Raw genomic sequence first — 16693 nt, forward strand, 5'->3', positions numbered from 1 at the left:
CAAAATGCACAATGTCTTGTTTTTTGAACAAATGCAGATTAAGTTCAAAACTAGATGTATTCATGTAAAGCAACAAACGTCATTTTTAATTGTTAATATCACAGATTTAAATATGTTATATTTACATGTGCTTAGATTTCTTTTTTTCAGTGTATGAGATAGACATGGTTTATATAAAGGTGCAATTGTTACAGCATATGATTGTTGCACTCTTTTCAATTTTAGAGTCAATTTTAATCATGAATCGGTATTTTGGGGGAAAGGTTCCATCATTTCTGGGGGATTTATAGTACCATAATTTTATATATGATGACTCCTGTTCACCAGGCTTCATGCAGTCATTCAGATTGGTCGTTTAGATATCAGCGTTTTTCTTCTCTCAACTAAAGTTAAAGTTATGAATCTTTATTTCGGCTTGTACAGAACAAGATGAAAAGGAAGAAAAAAAACAACATTTCTCTTGCCGAAAATGTGTAGCTGAAGCCGTAGCTTATAGTGCCTACCCTTTTTCTTATGATCAGCAAAAATATGAGACATTAGCTTTTACTCAGTGGAAACAAACAATACATAAAGAAGAAAAAAATAAGTAAGACAAATATAAAATTGACGTTTCACATCCTAGAATGTTTTTGATAGTATACTTTATAATTATAGTGTTTTATATTTATTTACAGTATTTTCTTTAAACAATTTCTTAAACTTGACGATAGAGTGACACATTTTTAGGTTGTTATTACAACTATTCCAAATTTCTCTAGCCTTAACTGATGTACATCTCTTTTTAATATTAGTTCTTGCTGTAGTCATCTCAAACATGAGTTTCCCCCTCAGGTCATAGCGGGTTTCTTTTATCTGGAACAGTTTTCTGCTCTACTATATCATGGAATTTTAAGGTATTATATTTAATAAAAAGATTATTTGTTGGTTCATAATAGTCGGTTTTATTAATTATCCTTAAAGCTCTTTTCTGTAATAGAAAAAAGGGTTTGTATTATTATTGTATTTGTACTTGTACTTGTACTTGTACTTGTACTTGTACTAGGGTCAATAACTCCAAGGATTGCGACACACATCCTTGAAATCCCCCTTCCAGATGTCGGAGAGGGGTGAGAACATTGTGCCATGCTGGCTCCTATGGCAACCTCATAGATTCATCAATATTCACGTTCATAGAAAGCGAGCGACCGGCTTAAGGCTGATTTATGGTTCCGCGTTACACCAACGCAGAGCCTGAGCACCGTACGTTGCGCGTCGCCGCGCACTCTACGCCGTAGGCTCTGCGTCGGTTTAACGCGGAACCATAAATCGGGCTTTATGGCTCAGTGATGTCAGCGCCATGTGAACGCCGGCTCCAGCCGCACGCGTGCCTGTGTTCACCTTGCGCGGAGATAGAGCTCGGATATTTCTGGGGGAGGTGGAGATGATGCTTTGTCATTGAGGAGCTCAGCAGCATCAGCAGCATCAGCAGCATCAGCATCAGCAGCATCAGCAGCATCAGCATCAGCAGCATTCTCCCACTCCGGCACGTCCGACGCTCGGCATGCTGCATCCTGATGCGCTCCCGACTGCACTCACTCAGCCTGCCCGGATTTACGCGCATTCCTTTCTACTTCTCTATTCATTTATCTATTCATTCATGTCTGTTTGATTGAAGGCGTGTTGCGTGTTGTTGACTCATCATCTCTCATGCTCGGACCGGAGGAGAGCGGCACGTCCCAAGTGTCAGATAAGATACGACCCGTCCTGCGGATGCGCCGTCACCGTGTTGCCTCCAGCTGCACCCCAACTGTGTGAGATCCATGATTCATCCTTCTGTTTTCACCTTCTGTCATTAGGGCGCACATTGTCTCGTTTCCCCCCCCTCTCCCTCCCCATCTCCCTCCATCCACAAAAAAAAATGGAAAGATTTCAGTCTTCCATGCGCAAACGGCTGTACAGCTTGCCGCAAAACATTGTGCAGAAACCCTTTGTGACTGACAGTGAAGGAGGAGACGGCGACGACAAGGACACTAAGAGGAAAACTATTCGATTGAAACAATTTCCCTCCTCCTCCTCTCCTGCGAGCAGTTGCAAAAGCATCGAGGAGGATGCCAGCAGGAGCGAGGACTTGGAGAGGGACGTCTGCACCGTGAACGTGAAGACCAACTTGAACGGGGACTGCCGTTTTCTCCGGAGCAGCATCTCCTCCATCACCGGGCACCGGCAGCATCCCCCCGCCGAGCAGCGGCGGCTCCTCCCGGGGAGCGACGCCGGCGGGGACGTGTGTGAGAGCCTGGCCGGCGAGGGCGGGCCCCCGGGGGCCCCGCAGCCCCGCCAGCCGTCCCTGTTGTTCGACCAGGCAACTTTCATCAAGTTGGAGGGCAGCGAGCAGATCGTCCCCGAGGATGAGCGGCTGTACCAGGCCGGCTTCATGCACCGGCAGTTCGGGGCCATGCTCCAGCCGGGGGTCAACAAGTTCTCCCTGCGGATGCTGGGCAGCGAGAGGGCCGTGGAGCACGAGAGGGAGCGCGTCAAGTCTGCGGGCTTCTGGATCATCCACCCCTACAGTGATTTTAGGTAATTTATGTGGCAGAAAAAAAAAGTGTCATTTAAAAAGCTATTGTGCTGCAGTCCTGTCATATTGTTGAGGATGCTGATTGTAAACTGATCATTATGGAACAGACAGTGGCGTCAATTCAGTCAAATCTAAGGTATGGCAAGGTTACGAGTCACAGAACTTAACTAGAGTATCAATCAACACGTCCAGCAAATACTCATCACAGAAGTTTATGTAGCTTATCTGTGTGGTCAAGAAAATTGGAACTTTTTCAAATGCAGTCTCGATCACTGCAAAAACTCAAAATCTTACCAGGAATATTTGTTTTATTTCTAGTTAAAATGTCTCATTTTTAGTCAAAAAATCTCATTACACTTAAAACAAGAGTCATTACCAGAAAAATAACTTGTTATTTGACCATTTTCACCTGTTTCAAGTACATTTTCACTTGAAATAAGTAGAAAAATCTGCCAGTGGGACAGGATTTTTTTGATTGTAATGAGAAGATAAATCTTATCCCACTGGCAGATTTTTCTACTTATTTCAAGTGAAAATTGACTTGAAACAGGTGGAAATTGTCAAATAAGTTATTTTTCTGGTGATGACTTTTAGGTGTAATGAGATTTTTTGACTAAAAATTAGACATTTTAACTAGAAATAATAATAATAATGATGACTTGAAAAAGGTCGATGACCGAAACGTTGGCCCAATAAAACAGTAGTCTGGTGAGAAGAACGTGTGCGGGAGTTTTCTTTTTAAAACTAGAAATAAGACAAATATTCCTGGTAAGACTTTGAGTTTTTGCAGTGGCGTCATTTCAGTGGAAGCTAAGGTATGGCAAGGTTACGAGTCACAGAACTTAACTAGAGTATCAATCAACACAACCAGCAAATACTCATCACAGAAGTCTATGTAGCTTATCCGTGTGGTCAAGAAAATTGGAACTTTTTCAAATGCAGTCTCGCTCACTGCAAAAACTCAAAATCTTACCAGGAATATTTGTCTTATTCTAGTTAAAATGTCTCATTTTTAGTCAAAAAATCTCATTACACTTAAAACAAGAGTCATTACCAGAAAAATAACTTGTTATTTGACCATTTTCACCTGTTTCAAGTACATTTTCACTTGAAATACATAGAAAAATCTGCCAGTGGGACAAGATTTATCTTCTCATTACAAGCAAAACAATCTTGTTCCACTGGCAGATTTTTCTACTTATTTTAAGTGAAAATCTACTTGAAACAGGTGAAAACGGTTGTTTTTGAGTCTTGTCTTAAATGTAATGAGATTTCTTTTGACTAAAAATTAGACATTTTAACTAGAAATAAGACAAATATTCTTGTTAAGATGAGTTTTTGCAGTGTATAATAACTAGTGAAATCGATCATGTTCTGATTTGCATTTGTAGTTATTCTATATGTATTAAGTAATAGAATAATCAATACAAGGAGACAGCGTTCCATAAATGTATTGAAAAAACAAACATTTACATTTAACCCTTGAAGCCAAGGTGTGGCGGCTGCCGTACCTTGCCATACCCAATTGACGCCCCTGGGAACAGCCACCCCACTAGTTGAGGTCTCATAAGCCAAATGTGGCTGACTTTCCCTCTAAAGCCAGATTTTTGGTTCCGCGTTAAATCGACGCAGTACGTTGCGCTACGCCGCGTACCCTACGCCGTAAGCTCTGCGTCGATTTAACGCGGAACCATAAATCAGCCTTAAATGTGATGTATTTTTAAGACTACACGTGCCAGTCAAGCCATTCTTACAGGGAAACATTTAGATGTAGGCTACCATAAAGGCATGCAAAATCCTCTTACATATTGGCTGTCATTGTGCTTTTAAAATACATATGCAGGGTATAAGCCCCTTTTTTGTTCAGCTTGGAGAAGTGTGTGTGTGTGTGTGTGTGTGTGTGTGTGTGTGTGTGTGTGTGTGTGTGTGTGTGTGTGTGTGTGTGTGTGTGTGTGTGTGTGTGTGTGTGTGTGTGTGTGTGTGTGTGTGTGTGTGTGTGTGTGTGTGCATATAGTTTGATTCACACAAAAAGCAGTATTAACCCGACAATGTTTCATGCAGTTTTCATTTAATGCACCGCTCTTAACCAATCCCTAATTCACCAATTTACCGCTCATACCATTTCTTTGCATCCTGCTCCCTGACTGGATGTGTATCGCCACCATCAACGGGGATTTTCATGACATATAACCTTGAGGCTCACTGTCATCATATTGCACGTTGATGTGTGTCACTGCAGTTTTTTTCCACTCATCTGAATTACACTTTTTTTGATGATTTCAGAGAGGGCAGTGGATTACAGAGAGTGCAGGAGGGGGCATGGAAATGGGGTAATCAAAATAGGGTAACATGACCATTGAAGATATTAGAAGCACACATCAGTGGAGATTATTACAGGACAATTAGTCTAATGGAGCAGAAATGGTGTGGCCGGGGAGGGGACACACCACCAAAACACAGACGGAGCGATAGAGAGAGACACAGAGGGATTGAGATGAAAATGATGTTGTGAGGAATCAGGCCGTCCAGCTGTTAACTCTGCGCTTGAGTTATGAGGTGTCATCACTTCGTGCTCAGTTGGACCACACTTTGTGCAGGGGCAGGGTTTTAGTGCAGAGTGCACGGCTCGGGTCGAATGCTTTATCCTAGCAGATCCCATTTTAAGTTGAAGCAATAAAGATTTGTCAGGGGATTTTCTTTTCTTTTTGGTCATTTTTTTTTTGTTTTTAGATGGCATGAGCTTTGCAGGGCATCTTCACTACCTGTCAGAGCTGCAAGTTAAACACACGCTTCGCCCTCAGTGCCACTATGCATCAGGTCAGCACAGTGCAGCCCGTGCATCCTCTGTGTGTCTTTTTAAGTTGCTCGTACCGGAAGGAGCCGCTGGCTGTTCTCTGCACAAGCATGCACGCCGAGCTGGCAGGCTGCATGAATATGTTTAATATGATTGCTGGTGGGGCCGAGCCACAGTACAGGTGTGTGTTAAGCCACTGAGCTGCATGCAGGCTGTTGTGCTTCAGCTGCACTCTGGCAGCAAGAGATAAGTATCTCTAGTACAAATGTGATCCCCTTTTCAGCTGTCCTGATTGATCTAAGCTCCTTTCACCATTTTAAGCCTTGTTGTGTTCACTTTGCTCGTAACTCCCCTCTCTTTGTGCTGTCATGCTCTTTACCGGAGTCACACTCTGACCCAAATAGTGCAAGAAGCCTCTCCGGGTCGGCCCAGGTGCACAACCCCCGATGCAAAAACATCAGCTGTATTTTGATGTCGTCTCCAAATGACACCAGCAAGTCCGTGGGCCCCATGTGGCACGCACACATGGTCAGCTGATGAGCCAGCAGGATGGTCCGTAGGGGATTGCAGTAATGCACTGTCCTTTACAGACCTTATTTTTTTTATTGTTGTATTTTATATTTATTTTGTTTGTTTTTTTTCATACCCAGCTGTCCCAGAGTTTTACCGTGCTGTGACAAGTGCAGAGCTGTAATACTAACTACACAACATCTGGCTGATGGAAACTGACTTCTGGGGATGACATGTATTCTCAGGAGATAACGGCTGATTTATCCAGAGAGGGAACATGCAATTAGGACCAGTGTGTCAGTGCAGGGACAGCGGGCAGATGTTGGGAGAAATGCAAATGCTTTGTTTGGCAGAACAACAGAAAGCTGATTAGAACAAATGGCCACCCTACTCTCCCTGGATTCTCACGTTTCCGTGATGTTCCTCCGTGAAGGTTGGGCACCGGTAACCGCAGTAGGCATTAGCGGAGGATAGCCTGGTCGCATGTGAACTTATCACTTTGATTTTTGGCTGCTTCGCCGTCCAGTTTCATTACCAAATTAAAAATGCTTTGACAGCTCCAGGTTTTCTAATTCAAACAGGAACGGTTTAAAGGCTGCGGGACAGAAGGTCAGGCTTTTATGTCAGCTTCCCACATGAGTTATGTGAAACTTTACTGTCCTATAGGTGTGAATAAATGCCACAGTGACACCTGGAGCTGCATAATTACTTACTTACTTTGTAATAAAACCATGCACAGGCCTATTTATAATTTACACCTTCATAAAGTTGTCACATTGTGTTGCACACAAGTTTTACTTAAAGACACAAAGCAACAAATACTCCCAAGTTTTTGAGGTAAAAAGGAGGAATTTAGTTTTGGGTTTTGCTTTAATTCTGGTTTTTTAATAATCATTCCCAGAAAGTGCTTGAGGCTTGGCGTGCACTTATTCCCGTCATAATCACCACATTCTTCCCCTGAGCATCAGCAGCATCACCTCGCAGGTCTGTTTGCCATGACCGCGTAGGTGTGTGTGGCTCCTGCCGAATCGATCAGAGGTTAATTAGGTGTCTGAAATGGAGCAGACATGCAATCTCACACAAGCTTATGTCTGTGCAATTTGGCGGTGATAAACAAACACCCCCCGCATTTCACACAAGGATGAGTTTTATGTTACTGGATGTTTTCGATGAAACAAAGTGCTCTGCTACTTGCAGTGTGTTCCCTTGGAACAATATCCAAAACCGAAAAATTAAAGCGTAAATTCAACTCAGCGCACTGGTTATGAAAATCAATATTTATTATGAATAAATTCAGAAGAGTTCACATCGCCCCGGCGGACAGAAGGTGAGCACCAGCCAGGGAGGATATATTATTATTTTTGAGGAATCATCCATTATCTTCCTATTTCATTGCTTCATGCTCAGTTTCAGTTTGTCTAAGACATTTTGACTTTGCTCATTTTAGTATTACTCTGCTTTGTTTTTACGTTTGTTTTTGAGTTTAAGACAGCGAGTTTTGGAGAAATTAGCTTCCTGTTTTAAGTTACTACATTCCCAAAATGTTTTTTTGGGGGAAAGCAGATCACACTGAGCCTGGACGCAGACGCAGCTCACAGACATTCATGTCTGAAAAGAGTTGTTTCTGCTTCAAGACAAAAACACTCAAGGTTCAAAATATTGGCGTGACGTGAAGGTCTCAAAAAGGCTTTTGTGGAAAATCATTTCAATGTTCCAAAACCTCAGAAATGTTAGAAAAACTAACATTTGCTAAAGAAAAGCATAAAATATGCTGATATCAATACATTTTTGGTATTTATTTTTGGTTATAAACATAAAAAATGTCAGTTTAACAAATTTCTCATGACCTTGCAACAACACCCTCAATGATTGTGGGATCTTCCATCTAGTGAGATAATGTAGGATGTTAACTTCTTAATTATGGCACACATAAAAATGTTTTAAAAAGGGACTTTAAAAATAACATATATTCACATATTAGATTGTCTCATGTTTTTAACCAGTTCCATAACTGGGACGTAACCCAGCTCTGTCACTTGTTTGAGAATGTGTGAGTCTGGAAAAGGTGTTTGTCAATGAACCGTTGACATTTTCGAGTTATTGTGACATCACACATGGGGATCAGAGTACAATCACCCACCTCCTCATCAAGTTTAGGTGCTGCACAACTGGGAAATGATGCATCATAGCTCTGATTTTAAAAGAAGCTCAACCTGCAGATGAGTGGAGTGGACTGCTGGACTCTTTCCCTTCAGCCAGTTACTTCCAACAGAGCTGTAATACGCAGTTGAAAAACAGTGTTTTTTCTTTTGCAGTGTACATTTTTGGTATTTTTCCAGTCATAAACGTTTAACTTATATCTTAAAAACCTCTGTTAACTTTTAAAAAGGGCCTGATACCTTTCCTTTGACTCTTCATGATACAAAAGTAGTTTATACAACCTTATGCATACTGACAATAGAAAAATCCCCCCTTGTGTAAGTGAGGTCTGTGATCAACCCTAACATCCCATGGGTTTGACAATAACATGGCTATGTGTGTCTTTAAATTGTGTTGTATGAAGAGTTAGAGCAAATTATCATATTAAGAAAACAGAAGTTACCACTTTAGTTATAGAAAGTTAAGCTTATTTGAAACTTGGAATTTGGGTAATCTCTTATTCTGTATACAAAATGTAGTGTTCCTCATTTTTTATATGTTGGATTTAGGGCTGGGCGATATATCAAGATTTTAATATATATCGATATATTTTCAAACGCGATATGGTACAAGACAATATCATTTATATCGATTTAAAAAAAAAATGTTTAAAAAAAAACAATTTTTTTTTATGATTTTGATATAGCTTATTTTGTGACAAATTGACTTGAATGTTTTATTTGAGATTTGCACAAATGTTTTGTTATTTGCACAACTGTCAACCTCAGTGGAAAAGTCTGCCTGTTACTGTCTACATTGTATTAATTGCACAGTGTATTTGAATTTAATAGTTATGGAGGAAAGGGATATTTGTTTTATTTTATTCAAGAAGCATTTTTATTCTATATATGCAGGCAGTTTATTTTTATTTCATTTGTTTTATACATTTAGATATTGTGCAGACCTCTGTTAACAAAGGTACCTGTGTGACATTTGGCACGAGGCTTTGTATTAAAACTGACAGTTTTTTTAAGGGTTTGCCTCAGAAAAAATGAAGCTAACAAAGATGCTATGCTATAATGCTTTGGGGGAAACCCCAATTATGGCACAGAAAAAATATCGATATATATCGAGTATCGCCATTCAGCTAGAAAATATCGAGATATGACTTTTGGTCCATATCGCCCAGCCCTAGTTGGATTCCTTTGATGGCTTAGTTACATTCAGCTTTGTGACCAGGTGTCTCTTTTATCACATAAGATTTGACAAAAACATGTGTTTCAGGTTCTACTGGGACCTGACTATGCTGCTGCTGATGGTGGGAAACCTCATCATCATCCCTGTGGGCATCACCTTCTTCAAGGATGAGCACACGCCGCCCTGGATCGTCTTCAACGTGGTGTCGGACACCTTCTTCCTCATGGATCTGGTCCTCAACTTCCGCACAGGCATCGTCAAGGAGGACAACACGGAGATCATCCTGAACCCGCACAAGATCAAGATCAAGTACCTGAAGAGCTGGTTCGTGGTGGACTTCATCTCCTCCATACCCGTAGACTACATATTTCTCATCGTGGAGACGCGCATCGACTCAGACTTTTACAAAACGGCCCGGGCCCTGAGGATCGTCCGCTTCACCAAGATCCTCAGTCTGCTGCGGCTTCTGCGCCTCTCCAGACTCATCCGCTACATCCACCAATGGGAAGAGGTAGACATGGACAGAGCATTTACAGCTTCATTTAAGATCCCAGCCCGATCAAAGCATTTCATCATGGTCTGTAACAGAGGTGTCAAAAGTATTAACATTCGTTACTCAGGTAGAAGTATAGATACTAGAGTTTAAAAATACTCCTGTAGAAGTTGAAGTATCAACTCAAGTTTTTTACTCAAGTAAAAGTATAAAAGTACTGGTTTCAAAACTACTTAAAGTATAAAAGTAAAAGTAATGTAAGGGGGAAAAAGCCATTAACGACAAAAGCCATTGAAAATGAATGCGTCTTAGTATAATGTAAATATATTAAAGAACCATTTATGTGTACTATTGAGCATTAACATGTGTTTCAGAGAGCAGGAGATATGATGACTAGTTGCCTATTAGGGATGAGCGGTATGGACTAAAAAATGTATCACGATAATTTCTGGCATTTATCCCGATAAGGATAAAAATGATGATAAAAAAAATACCAATTCAACTCCATCTTTTTCTTTCTTTCTTTCTTTCTTTCTTTCTTTCTTTCTTTCTTTCTTTCTTTCTTTCTTTCTTTCTTTCTTTCTTTCTTTCTTTCTTTCTTTCTTTCTTTCTTTCTTTCAGGCTCATATCTTTCTTTCTTTCTGGCTAATTTCCTTCTTTCCTTCCTTCCTTCCTTCCTTCCTTCCTTCCTTCCTTCCTTCCTTCCTTCCTTCCTTCCTTCCTTCCTTCCTTCCTTCCTTCCTTCCTTCCTTCCTTCCTTCCTTCCTTCCTTCCTTCCTTCCTTCCTTCCTTCCTTCCCGCACACGTACGCATGATTTAACGCAGAACCATAAATCCGGTTTTACACAAAAACGTCATCACGGGGAATTTATCGTTTTTACCACGAGATGACAAATTCTTACCGTGGGGAATTTTTTTGACGGTTTATCGTGAACGGTAAAATATCACCCATTCCTATTGCCTATAAGTATTGTAATGGTGCAAAAACATACTTCAAAGGCATGTTATCATTTATCCTAACCTTTATTGGAATGTACATCCAAGTTTAGTTGCAGGAATCTGAGGGAACGGATGTAAGAACAAAACTGGACAAGAACATCTGAAACAACCACAACCAAATTCACTCGATCCGGATGGAGCAATTTAACTGGATAGTTTTTTTTTTAAGGCCGAAATGAAATAGAGTAACGAGGCTGTTTTTAAAATGTAAGGAGTAAAAAGTACAGATAATTGCGTGAAAATGTAAGGAGTAAAAGTAAAAAGTCGTCTGAAAAATAATTACTCCAGTGAAGTATAGATAACCAAAATTTCTACTTAAGTAAGGTAACAAAGTATTTGTACTTCGTTACTTGACACCTCTGGTCTGTAATAGAAGTCATAGTCAGCCGGGGATTTATTGGCGGCCAAGTGATAATCCTTTTAGACATTTAAAATTACTCTAACTTGTCAATATCCGTGTTTTGAGACACGGCCTTGTAAATGTTCAAATTCTTGCCATATTTTTAAGACTATCCCAGCAATTGGAGTGCGTGATGACATCTCTTTTCCAACAGCAGTGCTGTATGCCGCTTTATTTGCTATCACGTACATGCACTTCTAAATAACAGATATTTCCTACATTATCTTTATAATTCCAACAGTGGCTCCGGTCTTTTACCATTATAGGTGCAGATGGTTTTTCTCAGCACCGAAACAGCCTCCGCTGCTTTATAGAAGCTTAAGTGCGGTCTGGACCAGGTCGCCCGTGCCAGTTGGCACACACACACCACTTAATGTATATCTAAAATCCCCCGGTGCTACAGAGGGATTTGAAGTATTGCAGGTTCATTTACAATGAAATGTGTGTTTCATTGTATCCTCTCCCCCTAATGCTGAGCGTTTATTTTCTAGGTTTTCCACATGACCTATGATCTGGCCAGCGCCATGGTGCGTATCATGAACCTGATTGGCATGATGCTCCTGCTGTGTCACTGGGATGGCTGTCTGCAGTTCCTGGTTCCCATGCTGCAAGACTTCCCTCCTGACTGCTGGGTCACCAGGAACAAGATGGTGGTAAGTGGATTGTGATGGAGCAAAGCGGACACTTCTCTCCAAATCCCTCAGTAAATAATGTGATGTGGCTGGGTGGGATTTGCCTGAGCTACTTGTTGTGGAAGAGAGAGAAGAACACAAGTGTCTGTGTGTGTAGTGATTAAAGGTGGAGATGATGATGATGATGACGAGGAGGAGGAAGTGATGGCCAAAGTAGGGGAGCAGTTTTATGAATTCTCTTAACTGGTGGGTCTTTTTGCACTGCAGTTGTTTGACGTGGCATGTCCTGGAGTGGTCAGGTAAACCGTGGAACTGGTTTAGTCAGGTTTGGTCACTCTTTAGTTCAATGAACTCTGGGATATTTAGAATTTATTTACCCCTTTGTAACTTTGTCTGGTGTCATTTAAGGGTTCCAGCATTTGGGCAGGACTTTCTTCCTGTGACTGAACTGAGATTTATTATAATATGTCATTTGGAAAAAATAAAAAAGTGTTTACCTGGCCAGCATCCGTTCTGGTACCTGCCCCATTCACACCCATTTCCACCAGTACAGAACAGACCAAACCAATCACGATGGGGCAGGGTTGGGCTTTGTGGGATGACTCGTAAAAGAGCATTCAAGAGCCAATTTTCAAAACAATCAACATGTCTGCAGAACTGCTAATAACACCTTGGATCCACAAGCCTTTACTGCAGAACCAACAGCTCCACTCCAGGGGGGGGGTGACATTCGCTGCTAGTCCAAGACGCGAAAAACACATGGAAACGCACAACGAGCACACGAGCCCTGGAAATCTGCAAGACAAAAAAACAAACAGACACGAGAACAGGCAGAGACACGAGCAGCAACTATCCCAGGTACCCGGGACCTAATCACAGCTAGGCTACCGCGACTATCTGACCCCCAAAACTGCGGAGCGAGCATGCAGGTGAACGAGCAGATGTGTATGTCTGTGTGTGTGTGTGTGTGTGTGTGTGTGTGTGTGTGTGTGTGTGTGTGTGTGTGTGTGTGTGTGTGTGTGTGTGTGTGTTAGGGATGGGTGATATTTTACCGTTCACGATATACCGTCCAAAAAATTCCCCACGGTAAGAATTTGTTATCTTGCGGTAAAAATGATAAAAAGAAAGAAAGAAAGAAAGAAAGATATGAGCCTGAAAGAAAGAAAGAAAGAAAGAAAGAAAGAAAGAAAGAAAGAAAGAAAGAAAGAAAGAAAGAAAGAAAGAAAGAAAGAAAGAAAGATAAATTCCCATTGATGACGTGTTTGTGTAACAAACATGGCGGATCTGAGTCATTACAGTTTTGCAGTACAGGTGTAACTCATTTAATTGTTTTTTATTAATTCAATTTAATTGGTGTCATGACATGCTCAGAACTGTTGACCACTTAGGATCAAATCACTCAGGATGGATGTCAATGGCAGGTCCACACAGGTCCGAAACCTTAAGAGCGACCAGGTCTAGTGGTTGCAAAACAAGCCCAGATTATCCCCCCTTCACCACCGTGCTTGGCAGTTACTATCAGGTATTTGTGTTGATAATGACCTTCCCATCAAAACTTCAGACCTTGCTTACAGAAGTTTGTAGTGTCTGAGATGTAGTTTTGTTTGTGTTTTTTTTTTCTCAGAAAGCTGCTTGATCTGAGTTGGGTTGAATTTTCTGTGACATCCACTTCTGGGAAGATTACTGGCTGTCATGAATGTGTTTACTTTGTGAATATTTGCTCCCACTGCAGAATGATGGACTCCAAATCCGTAGTCAAGACTTATAAGACAATTTTCAGATTGATGGTTGGCAACAGTTACTTCTTTAAGATTATTGCCGATGTCTGCCCTCGTTGGCATTGTGTTAACACACTCCTGAACTTTCCAGACTGGCAAACTGCCAAATGTTCTGCTTTTACTGCTACTCCCGTTAGCTGATGAGCAATTAATCAAGTCCTTTATTTAAACATGAACTGGCTGCGACTCACTTCTTTTACATCCTGTAGGAACATTAATGGTCTACAAAGGTTTTAACACGCTGCTTCTGTGTGTACTTGTACTTGTGATTGTAATTGTATTTATTTAATTTTAAGACCAGGGAAGGATGTTTTTATTATGCCTATCTATTATGTTAAAACCCTAGAACAGGGGTCGCCAACCCTAAATGTTCAAAGAGCCATATTGGACCAAAAACACAAAAAACAAATATGTCTGGAGCCGCAAAAAATGAAAAGTCTTGTATAAGCCTTAGAATGAAGGCAACACATGCTGCATGTATCTATATTAGTTATAACTGGGGGAAGAGAAAAAAGTCAAAAAGTTGAGAAAAAAGTCAAAATTTTGAGAAAAAAGTCAAAATTTTGAGAAAAAAGTTCAAATGTCAAGATTAATGTTAATGTACAATCTTGAGAAAAAAGTCAAAATATCGAGAAAAAAGTCAAAATTTCGAGAAAAAAGTCAAAATGTCGAGAAAAAAGTCAAAATGTTAAGGAAATAGTCAAAATTTCGTGAAAAAAGTTGAAATGTTGAGAAAAAAGTCACAATGTCGAGAAAAAAGTCGAAATTTCGAGATTAAAAAGGAAAGGAAAAAAGGAAGAAAAAAAGGAAAAAAGAAAAAAAAGAAGAAAAAAAGAGAAAAAAAAATAAAAAAAAGGAAGAAAAAAGAAGGAAAAAAGGAAAAAAAAAGAAAAAGAAAAAAAAGGAAGAAAAAAGAGAAAAAAAGGGAAAAAAAAGAAAAAAAGAGGAAAAAAGAGGAAAAAAAGAAGAAAAAAAGAAAAAAAAAGGTCAAAGATTTCTGAAAAAGCTCCAGGGAGCCACTAGGGCGGCGCTAAAGAGCCGCATGCGGCTCTAGAGCCGCGGGTTGCCGACCCCTGCCCTAGAATTAAAAAAGAATATACTTCTGTTGAATCTCAACTCTAAGAAAGTGTAGTTAGTTGTTTACATGACTGTGCAGATTGTAGTAAAACCAACAGAATTATCAGATCACATTCAAACCTCCTCTGTTCATCAAAAAAACTTAAGCTTTTCCTTTTCTCCTTCACATCCCTCCCAGAACGACACCTGGGGTCAGCAGTACTCCTACGCCCTGTTCAAAGCCATGAGCCACATGCTGTGCATCGGGTACGGCCTGTACCCCCCCATCGGCATGGCTGACGTTTGGCTTACCATCCTCAGTATGATTGTGGGCGCGACCTGCTTTGCCATGTTTGTGGGGCATGCGACCGCCCTCATTCAGTCCCTGGACTCTTCCAGGAGGCAGTATCAAGAGAAGGTGGGACAATCCAGATTTCTTAGAGAAACTTTTGAATGTGACTAAGATTTAAACATTCACATAAGTACTTACTGTTACTGTGCTAATTTTATTCCATTTTTTTGCATTACAGTTTAAGAAAGTGGCATTATTTAACAGATTAGGTTAATACATTGCAGATTATTATAGATTACTGCAGAGCAGATTACGCCCTAACAAGCTGCAGATGCTGCTCTCATATCGATCAGTATTAAAGTCACTCTATGTAGTAATACAGCATCTGACCACATGGGGGCATTTCAAAAGAAAGTTAATGTCTGGTATAAACCCTAGTTTATCAAACTGATGGCATACCTACACCGTTGTGGGGAACCCTGTGGAGGAGCCACTAATGCAGGGGTGTCAAATGTGCCCGAGAGAGGTTTTCATGCGGCCCGCGAGAAGTTTCCAACACAAAATAACCGAAATGTTAATTTACTAAAAAGGAAGGCATAAATAATTGCCATGAATCGCAGCATATCCGATAATATATTTCTTCTACAAATCCATCGTTATTCCACAAAGAGAGCAGTTTTCGACATTTTTTTAGTTTTCTAGAATGCATTTGCAGATTTTATTTCTTTGTAGACGGTGCTGACTTTTTCGGCACACTGGCGTAAATATCCACGCCAATTTTTAAAAATAAATACACTTAATTGTACTGGAAAAATCTCTAAATCACAAAGAAACACTCTCGGATTTAATAAGAAAGATTTTGCTTTTAATTAAATTTCCTATAAAAAGGCGAAATATAAAAAAAACATACTTGTTTCTGTTTATCTTTGTAAAATTATATTAAAAGTATCTTACATAATTTGAAAAAAATGAGAAATTTCAAGAAAAGATCCTGAAGAAATATATTTTACATAATTAGAGTGTAAACAAAGTGCATATTTCCTTTATAATTAACTAAACTGATATTGGATTAGATAACAATAGTAAAAAAAAAAGAATTAGAGAAAAAATTTTCCGCACCATTTTTGTTATTTTGAGAGTGCGGCCCGCAAGAAAAAAATTGGTCAAATCCGTCCCGCCAAGCAAAATTAGTTTGACACCCCTGCACTAATGTTACTGTGATTTGAATCGATGTGGATCAGTTTAAATAGGACTGATTCGCTTGACAGCAGCCTTCTTTCTTTTTCCTACTATGTCTGTGTAGAGACAGATTGCTCCAGTGTTGGTAGCAATTACTGATGCTCATCATTTTTGTACTTTAATTTGCTCTGTTGTTACGCCTGAGCTACGTAGAGTATAGGAAGTAAACAAAAGTAAGCACAGCAGTGCAAGTTACAGCGCTGCAGAAAAAAACCTGCGCCTGTTTTTACGACGTAATTACAGAGCAACCCAAACAACAGAGAAGCGTAAACAGCAACAACGACATGGGCTGCATGGATCGTTGCTACATACAAACGTAAATCAGATTTCAGATACTTCAAAATGCTCCTCCAGTGGGACAACGGGGTTTTACAAAACATCCCAGACAGTCCCAAATCATTCGCACCAGTACTGTCGGTTGCTCTACTGCAATCTAATCAGTTCTATTTCGTCCCTACTGACCGCCAGGCGGTGCTGTAAGCACTGGATATCTCCCCTCGCGCATGCGCATGTCGAGTACAATACCAACAATGTCACGTCACCCGTGACCCCTGCATGACCCCCGGAAGGGGTATATCTTCCGGGGTCAAGCATGGGATCGGCTCCTCAT

At 40.4% G+C, this 16693-nt stretch overlaps 1 protein-coding gene across 1 annotated transcript in view; it reads left to right on the forward strand.

Moving 5' to 3' along the window:
- Positions 1 to 1366: 1366 nt before the first annotated feature.
- Positions 1367 to 16693, forward strand: part of LOC133443745 (potassium/sodium hyperpolarization-activated cyclic nucleotide-gated channel 3-like) — a 29014-nt gene continuing 13687 nt past the window's right edge. The window contains exons 1-4 of the mRNA XM_061720938.1: positions 1367 to 2556; positions 9282 to 9705; positions 11578 to 11739; positions 14752 to 14970. Coding sequence (XP_061576922.1) covers positions 1898 to 2556; positions 9282 to 9705; positions 11578 to 11739; positions 14752 to 14970 — 1464 coding nt within the window. The 5' untranslated portion in view covers positions 1367 to 1897. The remainder of the gene's footprint in view (positions 2557 to 9281; positions 9706 to 11577; positions 11740 to 14751; positions 14971 to 16693) is intronic.

This window comes from Cololabis saira, chromosome 5, assembly GCF_033807715.1.
Source record: "Cololabis saira isolate AMF1-May2022 chromosome 5, fColSai1.1, whole genome shotgun sequence".
NCBI classification, from domain to species: Eukaryota; Metazoa; Chordata; class Actinopteri; order Beloniformes; family Belonidae; genus Cololabis; species Cololabis saira.